This window comes from Leptonychotes weddellii, chromosome 5 (genome assembly GCF_054177405.1).
Source record: "Leptonychotes weddellii isolate Sample4059 chromosome 5, ASM5417740v2, whole genome shotgun sequence".
Lineage (NCBI taxonomy): Eukaryota > Metazoa > Chordata > Mammalia > Carnivora > Phocidae > Leptonychotes > Leptonychotes weddellii.
This window is the reverse complement of record NC_138373.1, coordinates 74,819,489-74,840,875: the sequence shown is the minus strand read 5'-3', so window position 1 is coordinate 74,840,875 and position 21,387 is coordinate 74,819,489. Positions and strand designations below refer to the sequence as shown.

Sequence of the window (21,387 nt, the reverse complement as noted above, 5' to 3'; positions counted from 1 at the left end):
AGCCTGCTTCTCCCTCTCCCACTCCCCCCTCTTGTGTTCCCTCTCTCGCTGTGTCTCTCTCTGTCAAATAAATAAATAAAATCTTAAAAAAAAAAAAAGTTGAAAATAGAGCTACCATACCACCCAGCAATGGCACTATTGGGTATTTACCCCAAAGATACAAATGTAGTGATCTGAAGGCGTACGTGCACCCCAATGTTTATAGCAGCAATGTCTGCAATGGCCAAACTATGGAAAGAGCCAAGATGTTCATCGACAGATGAATGGATAAAGAGGATGTGGTATATATATACACACACAATGGAATATTATGCAGCCTTCAAAAGGACTGAAATCTTGCCATTTGCAATGACGTGTATGGAACTGGAGGGTATTATGTTGAGCGAAAAGCATGAATCATATGACCTCACTGATATGAGGAATTCTTAATCTCAGGAAGCAAACTGAGAGTTGCTGGAGTGGTGGGGGGTGGGAGGGATGGGTGGCTGGGTGATAGACATTGGGGAGGGTATGTGCTATGGTGAGCACTGTGAATTGTGTAAGACTGTTGAATTGCAGACCTGTACCTCTGAAACAAATAATACATTATATGTTAAAAAAAAAAGAAGAAGAAGATAGCAGGAAGGGAAAAATGAAGAGGGGGAAATCAGAGGGGGAGACTAACCATGAGAGACTATGGGCTCTGAGAATCAAACTGAGGGTTCTAGAGGGGAGGGTGGTGGGAGGATGGGTTAGCCTGATGATGGGTATTAAAGAGGGCACGTACTGAATGGAGCACTGGGTGTTATATGCAAACAATGAATCATGGAACACTACATCAAAAACTAATGATGTAATGTATGGTGATTAACCAAACATAATAAAAAAATTTAAAAAAAAAGAAGACACACAGATGGCCAACCAACACATGAAAAGATCCCCAACATCACTAATCATCTGGAAAATGCAAATCAAAACAATGATGAAAGATCTCACCTCACACCTATCAGAACTGAAAAGACAAGTATTACAAATACTGGTGTGGATGTGGAGAAAAGGGAACCTTGTGCACTGTTGGTGGGAATTTAAATTGGTGTAGTCACAATTCAAAACAGTATGGAGATTCTTCAAAAATTTAAAAGCGGAAGTACCATAATATCCAGAAAATCCACTTCAGGGTATCTAGTTGAAGAAAATGAAAACATTAACTTGAGGAGGTGTATGCACCCTCTGTTTATTGCAGTATTACTTACAATAGCCAAGATATAGAAGCAACCCATGTGTCCATATATAGATGAATGAATAAATAGAAGCATCATATATATGCAAAGGGATATTCCTAACAGATAAAAAAGAATGAAATTCTTTTTGATGGACTTACAAGGTTTTATGCAAATAAAATTAGTCAGACAAAGGCAAAACACTGTATGATTTAACTGGTAATGTAGAACTTAAAAACAAACACAGAAAACAGAAACAGACTCATATGTAGAGAGACTATAGCTGCAATTGCCATAGGGGAGAGGGCAGGAGGGATGGCTGAAAGAGGTGAAAGTAAGTCAGTGGTGCAATTTCTCAGTATAAAATAAATAAGTCACAGGGATGTAAATTACAGCACAGGGAATATAGCCAATAACACTGTATTAATTTTTCATGGTGATAGATGGTAATGAGCTTTATCACAATGATCATAGCATACTGTGTATAAATTTTAAATCCCTATCTCTGCACCTGAAACTACTATAATATTGAATGTCAACTATACATCATTAAAAATAAATACATAAAAATAGGGGCGCCTGGGTGGCTCAATTGGTTAAGTGACTGCCTTCGGCTCAGGTCATGATCCTGGAGTCCCTGGATCGAGTCCTGCATCGGGCTCCCTGCTCAGCGAGGAGCCTGCTTCTCCCTCTGACCCTCCCCCCTCTCATGTTCTCTCTCTCTCTCTCATTCTCGCTCTCTCAAATAAATAAATAAATCTTTAAAAAAAATAAATAAAAAAAATACATAAAAATAAAAATAAAATTATCACCTAATTTTGCAAAAAAAACAAAAAACAAAAACCCAGAACTATAGACTGATAGAAATATACATACAAATATCCTCAAAAATTATTCACAAATTAAATCCAAGAATTCCATTGATGCAAACTAGGTAATTTAGATTTAATGTTTTATTTCTTTGGATGTTCATGTATCCTCTAATTGTGTTTTTTTTTTTTAAAGATTTTATTTATTTATTTGAAAGAGACAGAGACAGTGAGAGCAGGAACACAAGCGGGGGAGTGGGAGAGGGAGAAGCAGGCTTCCTGCTGAGCCGGGAGCCCGATGCGGGACTCGATTCCAGGACCCTGGGATCATGACCTGAGCCGAAGGCAGTCGCTTAACCAACTGAGCCACCAAGGCGCCCTCCTCTAATTGTGTTTTAAAAGTACTTTGTCCTCTCTCAATTTTTTCAGTTAGGTGAAATTTTCAAAAATTACATTCATTCCCCACCCCCACATAGTTAACCTTAGGCTTTTCTCATTCATAACAAGTATTCCTATTAAAATAGAATCAACTTGTTATCATTGGAGGATGACTCAATGAGTAATATGAGCAATTATTTAATATTCAAATCTTTGGCATGGTGCTATTTTTCAGTATTGTTCAATATTGTGTCCTTCCCACAGGCATTTAGTTTTTTTCAGCAGGAACCTAGATAACTTACTTACAAATAATAAGATGGATTGCAGGTATATTAAAACTAAGGCAAAACATTGAGAAGATAAGTTTGGAAATTGATGTTTTTGTGACAGTTACAATAAAGTTGAAAATGTAGTGAGTCTTCAAAATTAGTGTCAAATATTATTAAGTACCTGTTAAGGGGATGATGATTAGAATATTTTCAGTACAACAGAAATGACATAGCAAAGGCATAAGAAAAAGAAATATGTAACAGAAGATTTAGCAAACTTGTCTAAAAGCAAAACTTAAACATCTAAGATATTTTCACAAGGCCTAAGTTCCCAGTGCTTGTGAATCAGAGGGAAGCAAGTTAACAGCTGGGTGGTCAAGTCTCTGACTCCAGTATCTTCTGGAACATAAAAATTTCTCAGAGGTACTTGTCAATGGACAAAAGAAATGACACACTACGAACTGAAACTGTGTATATTCTAGAGGTGTGTGATGAGATAACGGTCTTCAAAATAGGCCAAGTGTAAGAATTTCCTGTTCAAATTTTAAGTGACACATTGATGAGAAATCTACTTTTTCCACTATTGCCTCACTCTGAGCTCTCACAGGGTCAGCAGTCTGTGAAGACCACAGATATTGTTTGTTTACAAGAGTAACCTGGTCTCCCACTGAAAGATGCCCGACTCTCTGGCCAACAGAAGGTATGTGTCACTACTCTGCTCTCTCTCTACTAGTCACCTCATTTAGTGGGAGATACAAATGCTGGATGGGATGCCCCTGAAGCACAACAAATATACAATGAAATCACAGAGAACATTGGTATCTTTATTCCAACAGTCCAGGGTAACAGACAAGAGTAAATATGAAATACACTGGAGAATTTCTTAAAATATTCAAATTCTTGCCTGTGGAGAAGTAATTAAGTGCATATATACGCACATAATTGTGTTTTCAAATCAATATTCAAGTGAAATCCCATAAGCATCATGATAAGGAACAGCTAATTTGGGGGTTGTCATCAATATAGATATAATTACATATATTATTTGATATTTAGCCCAGTCTTTAAAAATAAATTCTTAAAACAGATGAACATAGGTGAAGGGAAGAAAAGAGAGGGAAGGAAACCATAAGATATTCTTAACTATAGAGAAGAAACTGAAGGTTGCTGGAGGGGAGAGGGACTGGGGATGAACTAAATGCATGATGGGTATTAAGTAGGGCACTTGTAGTGATGAGCATTGGGGGTTATATGTAAATGATGAATCACTAAATTCTACTCCTGTAACCAATATCATACTATATGTCAACTAACTAGAATTATATAAATATTTGAAAAAAATAATTTCTTAAGATGAATCCATCAAATCATAAAAGCCAAATGTAATTCCTCATATAGTTGCTTTGATAAATGAAAGTTTGATTTTTCATGAAAAGCAAAATGAGGTACCTCTGGAAAATGCTAATTTAAACTTAAGTATGAAACAATTTAAAAACTTTTTAAAAAATTGAACAAAACTTGGCAAAAAAAGATATTTAATACTGAAAGACATTCCTATCTAATGGATTAGGTTACATGCTCTAAAGGATATGAATCAGTAATGATACTGTGACTATTGTGTTAAAAATACTTAAAATAACTAATATACTATTGAGATCTTAGAAAAGCTGGACGGGATATTAAGTGCTTTATGTGCATTATATTATGTATATTTAATTGCCATTTTAGGTTAGTATAAACTAGGTGGCTAGACAGGAAGTAACTTCTTAAAGGTCATACTTTGTAAGTTTGAGAGCCAGGAGTAATTCCAGATTTCACTGACTGAATATTTATTTCATTTATTAGAATTCTTCAAACAACTAAAGCTTCCTTACTGCCTATGACATTCACAGGTCTTTCTGGAAGTTCGTACCAACAGTGTTCTTTCATAAATGATCTACACTTTTATCTATCATTTTATGGTTTCATATCTTTACCATTAAATCAGTTGTCAATTTCTGTTGTTAAATAAGTACTTTTAAAAAATAATTTTTGTTTTTTTGTTTTCATTACTGCTCAGGTTTTGGATAAGTTTACTGTGTCATGTAACATTTTTCAACATATAAAATATTTTTTTTAAAATTTAATGATTTCTCAGAGCTCCACAATTATTCAAAATAAAGACCACTTGATTGCACTACATGACCTTTTAGTAAAAAATCTAAATCCCCCAAAAAAGTCACTTACTACAGGAATTTCCTAGGTGTTCAAAAACTAGTATTCCCTAATCTAGGGGACTCAATTTTTTAAACCAATAATGCATTTAAAACTTGTCAAAAAAATTGGTGCAGCATTTTCTAACACAGCATTTTAATATTAACCCAGTTATTCTAATAATGTTGACATGTTTCTGTGGAATCTGACCTTACATTAATAAGGACAATATTATTCATGAATTCTTTTCTTCTTCACTAATTTATTGCTTTACATTTTTCCAATCAATACTATTGTGTCAAATATAGAATATCATTGTAAAAACCACTTATTCTATCATGAAACCCTTCTTTAAAGCTCTAAGGTAACTAGTACCAGATTTTACATTGTCCAACTGCAAATGAGTACTATCACTCACCACACACTCCACCCAGTGTGACTGTCCTAGCAATCTTGTCATTACATACACTATTCATCAAGTCCTTCAGTGCGGTCCCATTCAGCATTGTGCCTGACACTACTCAGCTGCAGAGATGAATAACCAAGAAGTTACCTATGCAGAACTCAATCAGGTTAAGGGCTCAAAAAGACATCAAATGAAAGCTAAGGGCACTAAAAGTTCCATTTCAGTAACTGAGCAGGAAATAACCTACGCAGAATTAAATCTTCAAAATGCTTCTCAGGATCTTCAAGGCAATGGCAAAAATTACCCGTGGAAAGGTAAAACAATACACACATAGTCTAACTGTTCTAGGATGTGCAGTTGGGGTGCAGGGGTGTAGGGAATGAGTAGGGAATGATCTCCCATATTTTTCATTTGTGAGGATCAGAGCTTGGAGCTGGAACATGGTATTGTAATTGAAATCTGAGGACAAACCTTATTTAAGTCTTATAATCCGTGGTCTTTACCCAATCTCATGGGGGTAATATATTTACTGCAAATGTAATGGTATATTCTGAGAGAAGATTACAATGGTAGTTACAGGTTTGGGGTCCAAATTTTTGTATGCGATTCCTTGTGCGTTGTTGGGTCTTTTGTATGTAAATTTCCTAAATGATTATTTCCATCCATGCTTTCTCAGAATTTTCATTTCTCTTCCTACTATGTACCTTCATGTCCAGGGAAGCTCATTGCTGGGATCCTGGGAATCATCTGCCTTGTCTTGATGTCCACTGTGGTCACAATAGCTGTTATTCTCTGTAAGTAAGTGTTTGAATGACTACAAGGGAACGTTTCACTTTAATGATCATCAGTGCCTTGAAATGTTGCACAGTATAATGGAGTTGTATTATCTCATTTTAATGCATGTTGCTCTAAGTGTGGAATGGTTATTCTGAATTTGTCAAAAGTAGACATAACAGAATAATTATAGAGAGTATTACACATATATTCGGATTTCATAACTCAAATGCAAGCTATAGGAGAGACGTAATTGAGATATGCAAATTAATTATTGAGATGGGTTAAACCAAATATTGTAAAAGACTGTGAGATCGGTTCTTTAAACTTTTGAATTATCTTTGCCCACATGTTCATTATTTATTCAATTTTTATGGGTAAAATCTATTTTATTACAGAGTTTTCTCATTCTTAACCATACACCAAACTTCAAACTAAGAAACTCAAATCATAGTGATTTATTTAGTGTAATATTAAGTTTTATTAAGTTTTATGAGAATTGCCTTAATTTTTTTAGTTCCTGAAGGACCAGTGCAGAACAAAGCGTCCTCGGAAACAAAGACCCAGAAAGGTAGAACATCATTTTCAAAATGATATTAGGATAATTTATATTTTATCTCTATCTTAAGCTAGACAAGGATGATAATAGATGCTTTTGGGGAAAATGAATTAGAAATTGCATAATAAATTTTCAGAAATAATGAATATAGGAGAGTATTACTTTTTATGCAGCAGTATGAGGAAATATTCATTTAAAATCACCATACCCGGGGTGCCTATATGGCTCAGTCAGTTAAGTGTCTAACTCTTGGTTTTGGCTCAGGTTGTGATCTCAGGGTCCTGGGATTGAGCCCCATGTCAACTCCATGCTCAGCATGGAGTATGCTTGAGATTCTCTCTCCCTTTCCCTCTGCCCCTCCTGTTCATGCTATCTCTCATATAAATAAATAAATCTTAAAATAAAATAAAAAAGTCACCTAGTCATTGTTACCAATGGCCTCAAATTTCCTCATGCTATAACACAATAAGTGATAAATCCTTATGCAATTCCAAAAAAGTGGTCTTGTTCAATGACTCAGAGCACATGTAGAGATGGACATTTTTGTATGTTTGCTTCATATGGGCACATAAATTAGGGGGGGAAAGGCTGACTCTTCTAGGAGTGTGCGTGTGTTTTGTTTTATTTTTCCCAGCTTGTGAAGGTAAATTGATGTGTTGTATACACATTTGTGTATACATATGCAAGTTGTAAATTTGCAAGTTTTAATATTCAAAGCCTTTTGGATAATATCTCATAATCTTTCTCCAGCATGTCATTGTCCAAAAGAGTGGATTACATATTCCAACAATTGCTATTACATTAGCACTGAAAGAAAATCATGGAATGAGAGCTGGTCGTCCTGTGCTTCTCACAGCTCTAAACTGTTCCACCGGGATGATGAAGAGGAAACGGTGAGATTTCAAATGTTTCCAGATTTTATTAAAAGCTTATCATTTAATATTATACTTGTAGAGTTCATCCATATATTTGTACATATTTCTTGTTTATTTTAAAGTCTGTTACTATTCTATTGTTTGACTCTATGATATTTATATTTTTATACTTTTTTTTTTAAAGATTTTATTTATTTATTTGAGACAGAGAGAATGAGAGAGATAGAGCACATGAGAGGGGGGAGGGTCAGAGGGAGAAGCAGGCTCCCTGCCAAGCAGGGAGCCCGATGCGGGACTCGATCCAGGGACTCCAGGATCATGACCTGAGCCAAAAGCAGTAGCTTAACCAACTGAGCCACCCAGGCGCCCTATATTTTTATACTTTTAATGTATATTTTATAATTTCCAGTTCTTGCTTTTCAAAGAAAACCATACTTCAATAAATGCTCTTTTACCTGAAATAACCTTACTTTTTTTTAACACATCAAGAAAACTAAATATATGAATGTGCACAATCATCACAAAATAGAAGCACACAATTACAAATCAGATCATGAACGATAAGTTTAGAGTCTCTTCTAGCCCTGCCAATTTTAATAATGTGAAATATCTTCGATTATTTTTGGGCTTTATATTGATGGAATCGTGCAGTATGCATTTTTATGTGTGTCTCCTTTGGCTCTCATATTTGTAATCCAACTGTATTATCACATTTGTCTATATTTTGTGAATTTTCACTGCTGCTGTCTTATATGAATATGACATTTAAAATCTGTTCTCAGAAATTTAGTTCCATTTTGGTGTGTGGATATTATGAATAATTATGTAATGAAAGGCCTTTTCTATGTCTTTTTCCACATATTGTATTTATAATAATTTATTATACATAACTACATTGTAAATGGTATATTTCTAGAATGTAAATATTGCATTTTTCATAATAAAATAATGTATAAATATAACATTATAATTGTATTTACATATAATTATAATACATTTTCTTCTAAGCATTAGTATGAAACTGCATGGTCATAGATATGTGTGTCTTTTCAATATATTAAATTATCCCTACATTTATCTAGAGTATTGTGTAAATACACATTGTACAAATAGTCCCTTGATCCAAAACTCTGTAGTCTCATAAAATTGAATACAATTAAGTTCTGGTGATTATATAACAGTATCATTTTTCTGGACTGTGAGTCATTAGGATATTCTCTTTGGCGAGAATAAAAAGAGTTCAAGTGTGTCTTTTGCTCATTTCTCCTAATGGTGTTTTCTTTTGTCTTCTTAAAAGTCCTCGTCGTGTTTTAAATACAAGCACTTTTTTGGGTTTATGAGATGGAAAGCTGTATCTTGCATTTTTACTCCCCTATTGGAGTCTTTTAATGATCCAAATTTTAATATTATCATGGTCCAATTTATCATTTTGGGTGTTAGTGATTATTTTGGACCTATTTCAGAAGTTACTCAAAATTCATGAATATAATTTCCTATATTACTTTCCTGGATTTATCTTTTTTTTGTTGTTTATTTATTTTTTAACCTTTAGTTAGGGTTTATGATCCACATGGAATTTATTTTTTGTGACGCTGTGTTTTTAAGCCTGGGAGATAAAAATGAAGGTTACACTTTTCTACATCATGACCTAATTGATGGAGCATAATTTACAACAAAGTAGATCTTTTCTTCATACATAACTTTATACATTTAAAGTTAGATATATGGCCGTATGTGTTCTAATCTGCTTTATGTAAATAATATAGATATGAGATATCTCTGTATAAATAATTATATACACATATATCAGTCTACACAGTCTGTCACAACCCACAGCACTTTGACTAAAATGTAGAGCCTTACCTTCCTTGATGTCCCTTTACTGTGTCTCATTTCTACTAGAATTGTCTTAAATGTTTTCTACTTATACTGAGAATCACATGGATGTTATAATTTTGTTTCAACTGATGATTTTGCTTCAAATATCAAAAATTTAGACAATACAAGAGGTGAAGCAAATTCATTAGACCTAATGATAGTTTTATCCTTTCTTTGGTTGTCTCCTTCCTCCTGATGATCCAAGATTCCTTCTGTTATCATTTAATTTCTGTTTAGATATTTCCCTTTAGCAGTTTTTTCAGAGTGCATCTGGTGGTGACACATTTTCTTAGTTTTCCTTTATCACAGACTGTCTTGATTTCCCCTGCTTTCCTGAGTGATATTTTTGCTAGGTAGTCAATGATTTTTGAAATAATACACTTAGCTTCTACATTTTTTTGGTCTTTCTAGCATGCATTTTTTCCATTATTTTGACTGGAGAGAAAAAAAATTGGGGGGACTTTTGTCTGTACTCATTGGTGTCTGTGGTTTGCTCACCAGTCTGAGCTATGTGATAAAAGATAAATTCCAGGGCATTCACCGCCATGTCATTCCTTGGAGCTGGGGTGCCCAATTCTGTCAGTTTTCTCATCACCTGTTTGAATCTTATGTTGTTTTGTATATAATGTCCAGGTATTTTAGCTGTATTTGGTGGAAGGAATAGGGAACAGTATATCCTCTCTATCTTGCTGGATCAGGAATTCTGATATGTAGTGGTTTTAATATGAATGTTCCTAAGACTAATAGTGTTAAGCATCTTTCCCTGTACTTGTATTTGCCATCAATATATGCTTTTTGGTGAAATTATCTTGAAATATTTTGGTAATATTTTTACTTTTTGCTATTGTATTTTGAGAATTCTTTATGTATCCTGGCAACAACTATTTTATTAGATGTATGATTTGTAAATATTTCCTCTCAAGTCTATGACTTGTCTTTTTCTTCTCTTCAAAGAGCAGACATTATCTTAATGAACTACACTTCATCAATTTGTTCTTTTATGGGTCATGTTTTGTTGTTCTTTCTAAGAAATCACTGCACGACTTTAGGTCAGGTGTTTTTTCTAACACATCTTCTTGAAAGTTTATTATTTATACTTATGGTTGGTCAATGTTTAGCATTTTTGTACATAGTATAAGGTATATATTATTAATTTCATTTGATACTGAATTGTTTCCACAACACTTGTTGTAAGACTATACTTTCTCCACAGAATGACTTTGCATCTTTGTTGAAATCTGCATTCCATATATGTGTAGGTATTAACTTTGCTCTTTCTCCTCAGTTTCTTTAATCTTGTATGTATTTTTATGTCAATCTATACTTTAAAAATCCTTTTGCAAACAGTGCATTTGTATTAGTTCTTTTTCAGAGTTATCATATCTATTCTAGATCTTTGCATGGATGTTTACTTTTTATTTCTATCAGTTTAATTTTTTTTAAATTAAGAATGAAAATTAGTTTTATCAGTTGCCTTCTGCATCAGAGAAATCACATCATTTGACCTTCTTTACTCTGCTAATGTGACAGATTAAGTTTATGTAATTTCACATGTAAATCCAACGTGGTATTGCTTCAGTAAATCCACTTATGTCATAGTCCATTATTTTTATATATTGTGAGAATCAGTTTATGATTGCCACTGACATGTAATTTCCTTTTTTTATTATTCCAAGAAAATGTACACAAAACATATTTTGTTAGATGCTTTTTTCTACCTTATAAGGTAGAAAGGGTTTCTTTTTGGTTTTTACCTGGTATTTCATTTTTCTTTACTCATAAGGATCTAAATATTCTGTAACTGAGTATGAAAAGCTATCTGAATTACAGATTAAGTTATAGTAGAAGTTAAGACACTTCTGATATTTTTATTTCTTTTTGCTTTGGTTTTCACAAGTTGTATTTGGTAGGGTTTTTTTCAATTTTATGTCTAGTTTTAAAGATATTTGCATATTTTCATAATATTCTATTATAGTAATTTTATTGGGGTATAATGTCCATACAGATGGTTGCACATGCAATACATGCCAACAGCTGGCTGAATTTTCAAGTGTCACCATCATATGAATGAGAAAATGAATATTACCAGCTCTGCAAAATGCCCCTTTCATGTTCTCACCTCCATTTATAAACAATTACATAAATAGAATCATACAGTATGCATATTTTATTTTTGGCATTTTCAGGGGAAACTGAACGTGTGTTTCATCCATATAGTTGAATTTGTAAATTGTCCCTACTCCTTGCTGTTCTGTTGTCTGATTCTACTGCAGTGTATTCATCCATGTTATTGCTAATGCTCTTGGATATTGGGTATTGATCCATTTGGAGCTACCATGAGTTATTCTACTGTACATACTTCACAATCAACTTTCAGCTAAGTATATGTTTATCATTTCTTTCTTCTCTAACTTTAATTGGCTCTTCTCTGTACAGCTTCTTGAGAGGGAAGATACTCAGATCATGCATTTTATAACATTCTTCCTTTTGAGTGTAAGTGACAAAACTATGAACTGTCTCTAAACACTACTTTATTTTTATTTATTTATTTATTTTTATTTTATTATGTTATGTTCATCACCATACATTACATCATTAGTTTTTGATGTAGAGTTCCATGACTCATTGTTTGCGTATAACACCCATTTAGTTCCACCCTAAAAGTCTGATATATTCTCAGTTTAGTATCATCCAGTACAAGGTATTTTCACAGATTTCATTTTTGAACTGTAAATTTTTCAGAAGTTTATCACTTTTCCACATGTTTGGAAATTTCCCACATTTCTTTCTATTGTTGCTTCTAATTTATTCCTTTGTCTTCAGAGAATATACTTTGAAAATTCCCATCCTTTAAATGTTTGATCCCTATTTATGACCTAGAAGAATAATTTCTATGTATGTCAGGTATGTCAGGCTGGTTCCTAGTGCTTTTACAGTCTTCCATAAGCCTCTGGATTTTGTGACCTGCTATTCTCTCACTGCTTAAGGAAGAGCTTTTAAATCTCCAATACATGCATTGAATTGTTTATTTATCCTTCCAAATCTGTCAGTTTCTATTTCATGTGTTTGAGGGTTCTGTTGTTAGGTGAATACTGTATGTTTATAATTATTTTATCTTCATCTCATATTGACAGCCTTAACGTGTTGCAATGTTTCTTTTAATTTCTAATAATATTTCTTGCTTTAACAGCTACTTTGTCTCATATTAGAATAGCCATTTGTGCTTACTTATGGGGTTACTGTTTGTAGGGTAGATCTTTTGTTATCCTTTTACTTTCACCTCTTTGTGCCTTTGAATCTAAAATGTGTGTATTATGGAAAGCATAATGATGGATCTTATTTTTTTTTAATTCAGTATGACAATTTCTATCTTTTGATTGGGATATTTACTTAATTAACATGAATGTCATTATTGGGATAGTTGGATTTAGGTCTCCCATTTTGCTATTCATTCTATGTTTATGTCTTGTTTTCTTCTTCCACCTTACCTGACATCTTTTGTATTAAACATATTATTTTAGTATTCCATTTTAATTCCTCTTTGGTGTCTTAGCTGTATTCTTAAGCTATTTCCTTGTAGTAAGTGGGTATAACAAAAATCTTTTGTTTGTTTTTACTGAGATGTAATTGACATAACAGTGTGTAAATTTAAGGCATGCCATGTGTTCATTTGATACATTTATGTATTACTGATTGATTACTATGATAATCTTAGATAATATCTTTCTCATGTTACTTATTTATCACTTTTGTGCGTATTGAGAACAGCTAAGATTTAGTCTTAGCAACTTTGAAGTTTATAATACAGTAATGCTGATTATAATCCTATATTGTACATTAAACTCCCAGAACCTATTATGTACTAGTTGTAACTTTGTATTCTTAAACATCTCCCCAATTCCCATTCCTTCCAGAACTTGGTAAATAGCCTTATACTTTTTGTTTTTACAAGTTCAGTGTTTCAGATTCTACATGTAAGTGAGACCATACAGTATTGGTCTATACCTGTCTAATTTTTGTCACTTACATAATGCCTTCAAGGTCCATCCATTTGTCACAAATGACAAGATCTCCTTTTTCATGACTGAATAATATTTCATTGTGCGTGTGTGTGTGTGTGTGTGTGTGTGTGTGTGTGTATAAAACACCTTCTTATCTGTTGGCAGATACTTAGGTTCCTTCAATAATTAGGCCATTGTGAATAATGTTGCAATGAGCATGGGTGTGCAGTATACCTTTGAGATAATGATTTCAGTATTTAAATATATATGTAGGAGTGACATTACTGAATATAATGGTATTTTTATTTGTAATTGCTTGAAAAAGAGCTGTACTATTTTCCATTGTGGCAGCACCAATTTACATTTCCTCCAAAGGATTTCCTTTCCTTCAGATCCTCACCAATATTCGCTTATGTTTTTGGAAAAAACAATTCTAATAGGTGTGAGGTGACATTTTATTGTGGCTTTGATTTGCATTTCCCAGATGATTAGTGATTTTGAATACCTTTCTTATACTTATTGGCCATTTTTATGTCTTCAGAAAAATGTTACTCAGCCCTGTGCCCATTTTTGAAATTGGATTATTTTCTTTGTTTTTATTGCATTGGTTGAGCTATTTATATATTTTAGATATTGGTCCCCTATCAGATATATAGTTTACAATATTTCTTCTGTTCTGTACATTGTCCTTCAAAACATTTTGTTCTTTCCTTTGCTGCGCACAAGCTCTTTAGTTTAATGCGGTCCCACTTTTCTCCTTTTTTTAAAGATTTTATTTATTTATTAGAGAGAGAGAGCATGAGCGGGGGAGTGGGGACAGAAGGACAAGCAGGCTCCCCTCTGAGAAGAAAGCCCGATGCAGGGCTCGATCCCAGAACCTTGGGATCACGACCTGAGCCAAAGGCAGACGCTTAACCAACTGAGCCACACAGGCATCCCAGGACATATTTTTAAGTTATTGTTTCCATGGGGGACACTGGTTCCAACTGGAGGGGGATAACACTGATAAGACAAAGGAACAAGAAGCTCTGGGCTCTCTCTCTCTGTAGAGAGAGAGAACATGAGCAGGGGGAGCGGGGGCAGAGGGACAAGCAACTCCCCGCTGAGCAGAGAGCCCTATGTGGGGCTCAATGCCAGGTGGAAGCTATATCACCCATTCCATAATTTTCACACTGACTTGAGTCTCTCATGATCCACCTTGTTCCCTCAGGAGTATTTCTTTGTCTGTGTTTGCATGTGTTCTTCAGTCATTTCATTATGTATTGAGTTGTGGATTTCTATGTGTTAATTCTATTATTAGTTTGCTGAGTCTCTGTGGTCCATAAATATTTTTAAATGATATTTAAGAAGTTGTTCATTCATTGTGACTTATGATTGTTTTTTTGCTTTCCTCCCCCCTGCTTATCTTCTCCTTCTCAAATTGTATTTAGAACTATGATGTTTTGGGTTTTTTTAAAGATTTTATTTATTTATTTGACAGAGAGAGACACAGCGAGAGAGGGAACACAAGCAGGGGGAGTGGGAGAGAGAGAAGCAGGCTTCCCGCCGAGCAGGGAGCCCAATGTGGGGCTTGATCCCAGCACCCTGGGATCATGACCTGAGCCAAAGGCAGACGCTTAACGACTGAGCCACCCAGGCGCCCCAGAACTATGCTGGTTTTCCTGATACTGTTTTGAAGGTTTCTGAACTCTGTTAATTTTTCTTTTTTTTTTCTTTCTCATTTTATGAGATGAATAAATTCTGTTATTCTTTCCTCAATTTCATCAATTTTTTCTACTGTATCTCAAATTCTCTGGAGAGCCCATTTAGTGAGTTTCATTTAGGTATACAATGATAAACTAAGAATTTCTCTGTGGTTTATTCATATACTTTTATTTCTCTATTGATATTTCCTATTTGCTATATTGCTGCCATCATATGTTAATTTAATTATCTGAACTGTTTTCTTTCTAATTTCCATATATTTATAAACAGTACTTAAAATACTTTTTTCTAGTAAATATAATATCTTATCCCAGTAGAAGTTTATATTGACCCATACATTCCCTTAGTGTAGAAGATATTTGCCATTTCTTTTCATGTTTTTTTTTTAATCTTTTAGGTAGATACTTTTGATAATGCAATTTAGTAAACATGCATTCTATTTCATATTCTTAGATTTATATTTTGTATAAGTTGCGTACACTTTACTGCTGGATCTTCTACCCTATAATCTGCCTGCTAATATTTTTGTTCATTATTTCCAAATTCTTATTCTTTTAGCCTACTTTCTTAGGGATTGCCCTTGTGATTTTGTAGCTTAGATGTTACTTGCAAGTTTTTTTTAAAAGACTGTGTTCCAGAACTGCAAGTCAGTAGGGCTTCCACACTCTGCCATGTGATGTGTGTGTGTGTGTGTGTGTGTGTGTGTGAGAGAGAGAGAGAGAGAGAGAGAGGAGTGCTCACAACTTGAATATCAGTTCTCAAGTCTCCTTCTGCTTTTACTTTCTACTGGGTTCATCTTGGTCTCTTCTCCATGTGTATATATTTTTTTCCATCAGCCAAGAGTGTATAGGGAGTTCATGTCAACTCTTCTGTTGTACTTTCACTAACAGTATTTTTCCTATTATATTTAAGAGGGTCACAGTGCTTGACAGGAAAATTGCTACCTCCAACTTTTTTTTTCTGGAATGAAAACAATTTTATTGATACCTGAGAAAAAGTGCAGGAGAAATATTCCTAATGACCATGTAGCCTATCCCCTTGGGCCAGACCAGGCCAGGAGACTTCCCTTACCTGCGTTTGAGCCCTGGGTCATTTGGGGCCTCACTGACTAGCTCCCAAAGGCTGGAGAAGTCCGCAACAGGATTCTGGAGAGGCAGCATCTGCAGTCCTGGCTCCAGAGGCTAGAGCAGGGTCCGTGGGAAGTCACACCATTCAAGATCTAGGGTCTCTTGGGTCACAGCCCCGAGTCTGATGGAAAACAACTCCACCCAGGCTCCCAGATCCAGGCAAGCGGGGCTGTCAACTGCTCCAGACACACATGGGTTTTCCTCATTCATTACCATGCAAAATCATCATGCTGCACTGAAAAGTCAATAAGCTATTTCACCCCCTTCCCCGATGCTAATCAAGTCTCCCCTGTGGCACCAGCACCATTGCTTTTGCAGCTTCTCCAAATTATAGAACCACAAGTCTCTGGATCCTTGAGCTCCGAGGGGCAGATAGAGAGGCATGGGAGCTGTGCTGGGCAAGAAGACTACAGATATGTTTTCTTCTTACTTGAATCTCCAGGGGGCGCCTGGGTGGCTCAGTTGGTTAAGCCACTGCTTTCGGCTCAGGTCATGATCCTGGAGTCCAGGGATCGAGTCCCGCATCGGGCTCCCTGCTCAGCGGGGAGTCTGCTCCTCCCTCTCATGCTCTGTCTCTCATTCTCTCTCTCTCAAATAAATAAATTTAAAAAAAAAGAATCTCTAGGAATTTTTTCAAAAAATAGATATTTCACAAAATATTATTAACCTTTGATAAATTATCAAAACCCTGAAATTGTTACCTTTCTCAGGGTGTCCTCCTCACTTACTTCCACTAAGATATTTTTATAACATGTCCAGTGTGTAATATTATATTAAAATTTGAAAGATTCTATAAAGTAAGAAAGAATTAACTGTGTTTGTTACTACAAATTCAAATAAGAGCTCTTATTTGACTTCTAAAAAGAATTTGTTTTCTCATAGTGTTTGTTCAGCCACCTCATTCGTTCTTCATGGATTAGTGCAGTTTCCCAGAACATCAGTATTAATTCATCTTTGTGGCCAAAAGACTTGACCTTCTTACCTAAAATGTAAGTTTCTTGACAACTTTTGTATTTTATGCCTTAAGAGGACTAATCTTACAAAGAATAAGTGCAGTATGTGAACAATTCTATAACACATGTGTTAAAGTGTTTCTATAGAAAAATATGGGAAATATTCAGATTTAGATGTACAGCTATTAGTCTAAATAAATTGTTCTTCAAAATGTTGTGATTTATATTTTTAAGAGTAATGAGATATAATTCTCTGTATTTCAGGTCGTCAGTTTCTTCAGAGAGTGACAAGGATTGTCCATTTTTCAACTTTGACTCAAACAAAACTTCTTTTGAACCCTGCTTAGATCTAAAAAAATATGTTTGTAAGCACTAGGCATTTTAGTTACCTAAGCTATCTCGCCATCTATAAAGAACATATATCTCATTTCTTCAAAAGCCATAGAATTATTTTCTCAGAATATTTTCAAATACAATTTTTAGAGCAATTTTAGGTTTACAACTAAATTAAGAGGAAGGTACAGAGCTGTCCTATATTATCCCTGTATGCACACGTGCATGGCCTCTCCCGTTATCAGCATCATTCACTAGAATGCTTCATTTGTTACCAAGGATGAATCCACAGTGATGCATCAGAATCATGCCAAGTCCAAATTGTACCTGAGGTTTCACCTTTGGTGTTGTAGAACTTTTTTTTTCAATCTTTATTTATATGTAAAATATATATGCCCAGGTACATATTATGCATTTCTTTAGCATTTGCTATTTAAATTATCGATAAATTGCACATCATAATATCAAGCACTGTCATTGTAAAGTCTTCAATAAGGTAATCAATCCACTCATCTTTCCAAATGAATTGATTTGTCCTAGCCCTTAAAGGGCTGCAAATAAGAGTTGAACAACCCAGGGTGGTGTGGTTATCAATCAGAATGAAAACCGGTCTGAAGACAGAAACTAGGGGAAGATTCATGTAAACAATTATTATCTATTTGTAAGGGAAAGCCTACTAAGAAGAAATGCTACTAAAATTAAAAATCATAAAGAGTTTCTTAGGGTTGAAGGAGAGTACACAAAGGAGGAATCACTGGGCAGCCACGTCTACTCTCTGAAGATGGGATTTAGATGTCATTGAAGACAATGTGGCTACATACAGTTTCATGGTAGACATGCTTATGGGATTGGCCTGGGACACAGCAATTCCATCATCTACACATGAACTTGGTGAGGTTGGATCTCAGGCTGTGACTGGCAAGCAGGAGGAAACTGCCAGACTGTTGGGAGGCATAGAGCAAGGGCAGGAAACTTTGACTGCTACTGGCAACAAAAACTTGCTAGAGGCTGAATACATAGGACTTCCTGGATGCCTGCAGGTGGCAACCAAGCCAGAGCTGCCAAACAGCCTGAAAACACCATGAAACCAGGAAAAAGAGCTTTTTTTGTTGCAGTGTTTCTCCGTTGCCTTTTACCAACAAAACTCAACCTCATGTGAGCTGACAAGGAAGAGAAGTTTATAGGATCTAGCTCCATTATCTGAGAACAGGGCACAGAGGGATGAGTAGATTTAGAGCTGAGAGTACTCAATTGTTAACAAGCACTTAGGGTTATCATGCAACAACCACAGAGTTGCTGTATAAGAGTTATTCACATCTGTCCCACATCCTCAGAGAATGGAATAAACAGCTATCTCCTGAATCACTTTTCTTATAGCACTATCAAAATTAGGTTCATTTTATGGTAGAGATTGTTTTTCCCAATCATTAATAACCAGTGTCCTTCACTACTTTTTCTTGTGTGTTGTTTTCCTTACCTGGATTTCAGATATTTTAGAAGACATCTTGTTTTATTAAATTCCCCAAGTCCCCACTTCTGTCACCCTTACCCAGTCTAGAAAATACTTTGATGCAAAAAATAAAATGTTAAATAATGAAAAAAACAAGAATAAAAGTATAAAGATATTGTGTGAGTCAAACAGCTAGTTATTGCCAGAACTCATGACAAATTTAGTAATTTGATATTGATTCAGATATTTCTACCCTAGTTCAATTACAAGAGGGAGAGAGATTGAACTTAATTATTACTTGCAAAATAAATTCATATTTCATATACATTTATCTCTTTGATATAGACATATTCTTTTTTACACATATCCTTTTTTTTTCTTAAGATTTTTAATTTATTTTTATTGCAGAGAGAGAGAGAGCACAAGCAGAGGGAGCGGCAGGCGGAGGGAAAGGGAGAAGAAAGCTCTCAGCTGAGCAGAGAGCTGGATGCAGGGCTGGATCCCAGGACTCTGGGATCATGCCCTGAGCTGAAGCAGAAGCTTAACCAATTGAGCCACCGAGGCACCCCTACACGTATTCTTTATATTCTCTGTACTGATTCCTTACACTCTGGTAGAGAAATTATATGAATATTCAAAATCAAACTCATATAATATGTAAATGGTAGCTGTAACTAATTGCTAAAGTTGTGCTACAAATAACCCAAGATTGTATTCACATTGAAAAATAAGCATTTATTTCTCATTAACCAGTTTGTGCTTTGGCTGGATTTTAGTTGATCGAGGCTTGGCATGCATCATATAGATGCTTGCACCAGGATCCTTGATCAATTTACAAATGGGAATAAGTAGTACAGGGTAAAGTTTAAGGACATCAGCAGTGAAATCAGGCCTCTTCAATGTAATTTCTAAATGCAGACTCTAGGCTTGTGAGTCAGTTACATGACTGCTCTGGGTCAGTTTCCTGCCCTGGAAAATATGATAGATATATTATCTTACTCACATAGTTACTTGAAGATTATTTGAACAGTACCTCTTGGCAGACAAGTATTCACTAGATTAGACATTTTGACTTAAGAACTTGATGCTTCGTTTTCATCACCTGTGACGTGATGACCATAACTATAACCACCTCATAGGGCTGATGTAAGAAATCAAAAATATAATGCCTGAAGATCCTTAAAATACAGCCTAATCACATGATGTTCTTGCTATATGTGATATCTTCATATTTTTTTCAAATTTATTCAATAAAGACTGATTTCCAAGAAAACTGAAGCTCTAAAACTGTCTTCTTCCTTTCACCCATCCAATCTCTATTGTTACAATATATTAGTTTTACTGGGCATCAGAAATATCATCTGACTTAACCACTTATCATATACATCAAAGATATTAGCATTTCATTTTTTAAATTTTTTTCAATATTTAGCTGCTTTTATTAATTTCTTTTGGGTTCCTCTGTCATTCTTTTTTTATGTCATTAGTTTTCTTTTTTCTTTTTTTAAAATTATTTAAATTCAATTAACATATTGTGTATTATTAGTTTCAGAGGTAGAGGTCAGTGATTCATCAGTCTTATGTAATACCCAGTGCCCTTATATCACATGCCCTCCTTAATGTACATCACCCAGTTGCCCCATCTCCCCACCCTCACTCAGTTTGTTTCCTATGCTTAAGAGTATTCTAATTTGTCTCCCTCTCTGATTTTATCTTGTTTTATTCCCCCCCTTCCCCTATGATCTTCTGTTTTGTTTCTTAAATTCCACATGTGAGTGAGATCATATGATAATTGTCTTTCTCTGATTGACTTATTTTGCTTAGCATAACGCCCTCTAATTCCATCCATGTTGTTGAAAATGGCAAGATTTCATTTTTTTGATGGCTGAGTACTATTCCATTGTGTATAAATACCATATTTTCTTTATCCATTCATCTACGAATCTGGGCTCTTTCCATACTTTAACTATTGTGGAAATTGCTGATCTAAACATTGGGGTACAGGTGCCCCTTTGGATCACTGCATTTGTATCTTTGGGGTAAATACCCAGTAGTGCAATTGATGGGTCATAGGGTAGCTCTATTTTCAACTTCTTGAGGAACCTCCATACTGTTTTTCAGAGTGGCTGCACCAGCTTGCATTTCCACCAACAGTGTAAGAGTGTTCGTCTTACTTCACATCCTCACCAACATCTATCCTTTACTGACTTGTTAATTTTAGCCATTCTGACTGGTGTAAGGTGGTATCTCATTGAGTTTTTGATTTGGATTTCCCTGATGCCAAGTGATGTTGAGTATTTTTTCATGTGTCTGTTGGCCATTTGCATATCCATTTTGGTGAAATGTCTGTTCATGTCCTCTGCCCATTTATTGACTGGATTATTTGTTCTTAGGGTTTTGAGTTTGCTAAGTTCTTTACAGATTTTGGAAACTAGCCCTTTATCTGATAAGACATTTACAAATATCTTCTCCCATTCTA

The 21,387-nt window shown here is 34.9% G+C and overlaps 1 protein-coding gene across 3 annotated transcripts; it reads left to right on the top strand.

Annotated features, from left to right (window-relative positions):
* The first annotated feature begins 5,312 nt into the window (after nt 1-5,312).
* On the top strand, nt 5,313-20,186 carry LOC102748532 (NKG2-F type II integral membrane protein-like). 3 transcript variants are annotated; one of them, XM_031026781.2, is made up of 7 exons: nt 5,314-5,568; nt 5,971-6,048; nt 6,546-6,599; nt 7,338-7,480; nt 17,055-17,161; nt 17,390-17,490; nt 19,317-20,186. In XM_031026781.2, coding segments are annotated over exons 1-7 (672 nt in total). In that variant the 5' UTR covers nt 5,314-5,381; the 3' UTR covers nt 19,319-20,186. The 3 variants fall into 3 exon arrangements, with proteins under 3 accessions (XP_030882642.1, XP_030882641.1, XP_030882640.1); XM_031026780.2 differs by having other exon boundaries at nt 17,390-20,186; XM_031026782.2 differs by lacking the exon at nt 6,546-6,599 and having other exon boundaries at nt 5,313-5,568; nt 17,390-20,186.
* The last annotated feature ends 1,201 nt before the right edge of the window (nt 20,187-21,387 follow it).

Bases quoted from the DNA above. Each gene is read 5' to 3' on its own strand.
- LOC102748532 (XM_031026780.2), top strand. From the start codon at position 5,382: ATGAATAACCAAGAAGTTACCTATGCAGAACTCAATCAGGTTAAGGGC. The intron at 6,600-7,337 runs GTAGAACATCAT...ATCTTTCTCCAG, and splicing joins GGAAACAAAGACCCAGAAAG to CATGTCATTGTCCAAAAGAG. The intron at 17,162-17,389 runs GTAAGTTTCTTG...TCTGTATTTCAG, and splicing joins TTGACCTTCTTACCTAAAAT to GTCGTCAGTTTCTTCAGAGA.